This window comes from Pinus tabuliformis, chromosome 4_1 (genome assembly GCF_031772625.1).
Source record: "Pinus tabuliformis cultivar Carrire ecotype Pingquan chromosome 4_1, CPIR1, whole genome shotgun sequence".
NCBI lineage: Eukaryota > Viridiplantae > Streptophyta > Pinopsida > Pinales > Pinaceae > Pinus > Pinus tabuliformis.
In genome coordinates, this window is record NC_142303.1 from 722,101,805 (window position 1) to 722,106,484 (window position 4,680).

The window sequence follows — 4,680 nt, forward strand, 5'->3', positions numbered from 1 at the left end:
TATTTTTAATTATTTTTTCTTTCTATATATGTCAAATTGTTTCCATGAGAGATTGCATTCTAGTATGAATAAGGTGTAATTTCTTTCATGCTCAAAACGATGTAGATATAGAAAAAACCAAAAATAAATTGAAATATATTAAAAAAAAATTCATGTTAAGAAATGAATGAATCACAAATCTCTTTATTATGAAGTAACTGAATTTTTGTATTTATAATTATTTTTTCTAATGGCAGCTACAAGGAAAAAAAAATTAAAAATAAAAAATAAACATACTTATTTATTGAAATATATTAAAAATAAAATAAAAAACAACTACCATAAATAAAATAATTGTCAACTATGTATATATCATATAAAGCAATTGAAAAAAAAAAAACTTATAGTTAAAACATTTTATTAGTTTATTAGTGTGTTGTTCAAAATGAAAGATGCGTGTAATTTCACACATGGTCACACATAGTTTATACATGATATATACACAAAGATACATATATAAAAAAGAAATTAGTCTAGATCCATCCAATTTTATCAAAAACCTTTAGGGATTTCCATTATAAAATAAGTTTGCAGTTAGAGAAAGGACTTGATAAATAACAAATTAAGATAGATTTAAGTTAATTTTATTTAAGATGAATATTCAAATATTTTATTTATAATTAATTTTTTACTTGTTTTTATATATGTAATTGATATTAAAATATATTAATTAACATTGATATTTAAATATTTTATTTTAATATAAAAGAATATTTTTCTTAAGTGGAAAATTTTATGATAACTCAGTTAATTGCAAAGACAATCATTTTTGGCTGCTATGTGCCAATACAAGTTGAGTCATCACTATAAAGAAAAACACACCTCTTAGAATGATTTGTTGGTGATGTATTAAAGAGCAAGTTTTCACTTAGGTTAGATACCTCTGGATCTTAGATGCCAAATTTTCACTTAGGTTAGATACCTCTGGATCTTAGATGCCGGGAAATCTGGTTTTTAATCAATATCATATATATAGACATATTGATCATGTATAATATTTCCATATTTTATTTTATTTTAAAAGAGAGATAGATCTTTCATATTTAGCTCCAGACTAGAGCTTTTTATGCAAATATAAACCTGAGAGTTTTTATGGTCTCTTGTCAGATAACACGTTTACACTTTACAGGTTTGCATGTAGATTAATTTGTTATAGTAATGTTCTCTGCAGGCTTATTTCTTTTCATTTGAAATGAATCGATTTTCTGAGACAACGATGGATTTATTCCATAAATCGGAAGTTGTCCATTGTTTAGAAGTAAAAATAATCACGAAAGTGTCTTACATTTAGTTGTAAATTTAGTAATAGAGATTTGTATTATATTTTGCTCAAAACATTTGTTTCCCTCCTATACCAATCAATATCTACAAAACTTCAACTCCAAGTACCGTACTCGCCTGCTTACGATATTTATTTACCCCAATTCCCATCAAACTCTGCTAATTTATTAACATTTATAACAGATAATTCCAGAGCGCATTACATTAATGTAAAAATTCAGAACACGGCCTACTCAGAAATGGCTACAAATGTTAGGTTAAACGGCAACAGCTTTACAACCGAGTATTCCTTATCTACAGTTTGTTTCAAGGATTACAACCGAGTATTCCTTATCTACAGTTTGTTTCAAGGAGTATATGTTAATACTGTGGGTAGCCATGATCTTCTTCACTAAGTTTGTCAAGAATAGCAATCACTCCAAAAACGAATGCTTGATCAACTCCTGCTCCCACTGCAACGCTGTATATGTCCTTCGAATCCGTAAATGCAGTATTCACAAACACCTGCAAACCATTCAATATTTGGATCATTTATCTGAATAATAAGCAGAAAGCAAGAGAAAGATAATGGGCCCACCTCTGCAGCAATTGCACCGGAATGATCGTAGATGCCACAGTCTCGTTCAGTGAAACTACCCACAACCTTGTAGTCCCACCCCCTTTTATTCTTCTCTGAATTTGTGAGGGAGACCTTAATGGGGTCGTCCTTCTGGCAACAACTCACGGCCGAAGCGATGACCTTAAAAATGGGTTTCTGGTGCTCATCTATAATCTCGTCCTTCACGAACCCTTTCCATTGAGTTCGAAAGCAGAGCACCTCCACAAGACCCACCTGGAAATGGCATACATACATCCTTATTACTTTCACAATTATTATAAATTTTGAAATTGAACTTGGTGTTTTCCAGTCATATAACCTTGCGTTTCAGGGCGAGTATGGAATTCCCTTCATCGTCTTTGATAACAGCTTCGTTTTTAAACATTGGACAACATCCCTCCACTCTGAAAACTTCGTTGCCTCCGCAATTAGTGACCACAAAGCCGCCACCATTAACAACACACGGCCTCTTCTTCACAATGAATTGGGCTTGTGAAATGGAGCAGAACTGTTTGCTAACCACAGGAAGAATAATCACAGGAGCAGAACTGTTTCTATTCATCTTTTCTTGTTTTTCTTGTTTCTTGTTTTCTATTCGGGCCGGCCTTTTTGAAAATATTTGAAATGACCGCGGGAGATACAGATGTGCGATTTTTCCGGTTGACGAAGCTCTGAAGAAATTCGAATGTGGTTGCTGAAATATAGATGAGCGCTGAATTTTGGGCGCTTAAATTCAAATTTGAATTTGAATTCAAATGGGCTCATTAATTGAATAACATTAATGCTGTGATTACTATCAGCATCGGAGCGCACTACTTGCATTGATTACGCTGAACCGTTGGGCAACTCGGGCAAGAACACCGGCGCTGGAGGCGGGCAGGAACACACATCGCAGGAACTGGGTGAGGGGAGATGAGTGCATGGATGCATGCTCATGATCAATGGTCTCATATGTATATAGATTTAGTCCGCTGCCATAGTTATTATCACAATCAAAATCTAACATGTGGTTGAATTTCAAATTCCAACCATGCTTGGGTGTACCCGGCCAGCCTCTATTGCTGGAAATAAAACTGTTGTCATCTCTGTGTTGACGTACGCACGTGATACCATGTTATTAGAATTTAAGTTGTGTACAGACGACGCCGTCAAGGTCGGCAACAAATAACTGGCCTATGAATAATCGTTAGATAATTAGCTTTGCCAAAATCCAAACCGGTCCAACTATGTGGCATCACTCTCGCCGGTCCAAAAATCTACATTGTATTCGAAATTGATATGGCGAAACATTCAAACTATCAACCATTGAAGCACAGTTGATATGGCGAAACATTCAAATAAAATCAGATATTTGGAAAAAAGGAGACGAAAACATGATTTCCTCCCGACGTCAGATCAGTGGTCCTTGTCCCAATACTTCCCTACACGTCGATATTGTAAGAATTTTTTTTAATGTGTTTTGGGAACAACATTCAACTGTATTTAATTCCAAAGAATTTTTTTTAATGATGTGGTTGTGAATCAATTCACATCAATTTCGATCAAACCTTATAAACAATGATGGTAAGTACCCATAAAGAATATCACGAAAAGACCGTCGTTGCATTATCAGAAATCTTTCCGAGATCTTCTCCGCTGCTAATTTTAAAAAAGAAAGACCGCACTCACATTAATTAAATCTTTATAAGTGAAAAAGCATTCTCATTTTCAAAAAGAAAAACCTCACTCAGATTAATTAAATCTTTCAGTCTGTTTGAAGTTTGAATAAACGAAAAAGCATTCTCATTTTCAAAAAGAAAGACCTCACTCACGTGGATTAAGATCTCAAACTGCTAACTTGGGTTTGATAGAACAACACACATAATCCAAGAGGCTCATTAACGGTTATTCTATAATTTAAATGGGTTGATCCTGGGATATGGTTATGGCTGAAATTCGGACAGATAGATAGGAAATATAAATATAATTACCGCTGCTTACTATTACATAGGAAATATATTTGTGTCTGAACATAAATCTAAATATTACATCTCAACTGCTAACTTGGCTTTGTTAATTTTCTATCCGACCAATCTTCACTATGGTTGTATATTAATTTCAGTCACTAAATTACGTATCAAAATTTTCTACTCCACCAGTCTTCACAAAAATTAAATTACGTTTTAACTCGATTAAATTAGAAGAAAATGATAAAAGAAAAAAAAGATGATTGGAGCAATAACATGCAAGGCACACAAGTCAAGGTAGGCGGCGAGATAATCTAAAGCAATTATAAAGGTGATATAATCTTTTAATTGATAATATTTTACACCCGGGTTCAAGTCCTCCCGAGTTCAATTCCAGTCCTCCCGAGTTCAATTCCATATGTAATATAATATCAATCTAAAAAAACTAATACTCTATACCCTTGGATCTTTGGATGTTTGTGCAAAGCACCAAGTGACCATAAGCAAATGTGGATAGGAAAAAATAATATTTTTATACACAAATAATGATATTGGTTTAGACAGGGAAATTTGAATTTTAAGAACGGATAGAAAAAAATAATATTATTATACACCATAAATCTTAAGAGTGGAAATTTGTATAGAATTTGTATTAATGATTTTTTTTAAAAATTATGTTATTTTTAGAATGTGATTTCGTATTTATTTAATGTGTTTGAAATATAGGTATATATTTATTGATAGTTAAAATAACAAATAAATGTTTAAGTGAAGATTAAGGAATATCATAATGACTTAAATAACTAGATTTATAAT

General features: G+C 32.4%; 1 protein-coding gene across 1 annotated transcript; it reads right to left on the minus strand.

Moving 5' to 3' along the window:
* Window positions 1-1,520: 1,520 nt before the first annotated feature.
* On the minus strand, window positions 1,521-2,480 carry LOC149178172 (protein LURP-one-related 6-like). Its single transcript, XM_089423552.1, has 3 exons — window positions 2,238-2,480; window positions 1,898-2,152; window positions 1,521-1,824 (listed from the first exon to the last, which is right to left on the minus strand). Exons 1-3 carry the CDS (start codon window positions 2,478-2,480, stop codon window positions 1,681-1,683), a joined length of 642 nt encoding a protein of 213 aa, XP_089279678.1. The 3' UTR covers window positions 1,521-1,680.
* Window positions 2,481-4,680: the final 2,200 nt, after the last annotated feature.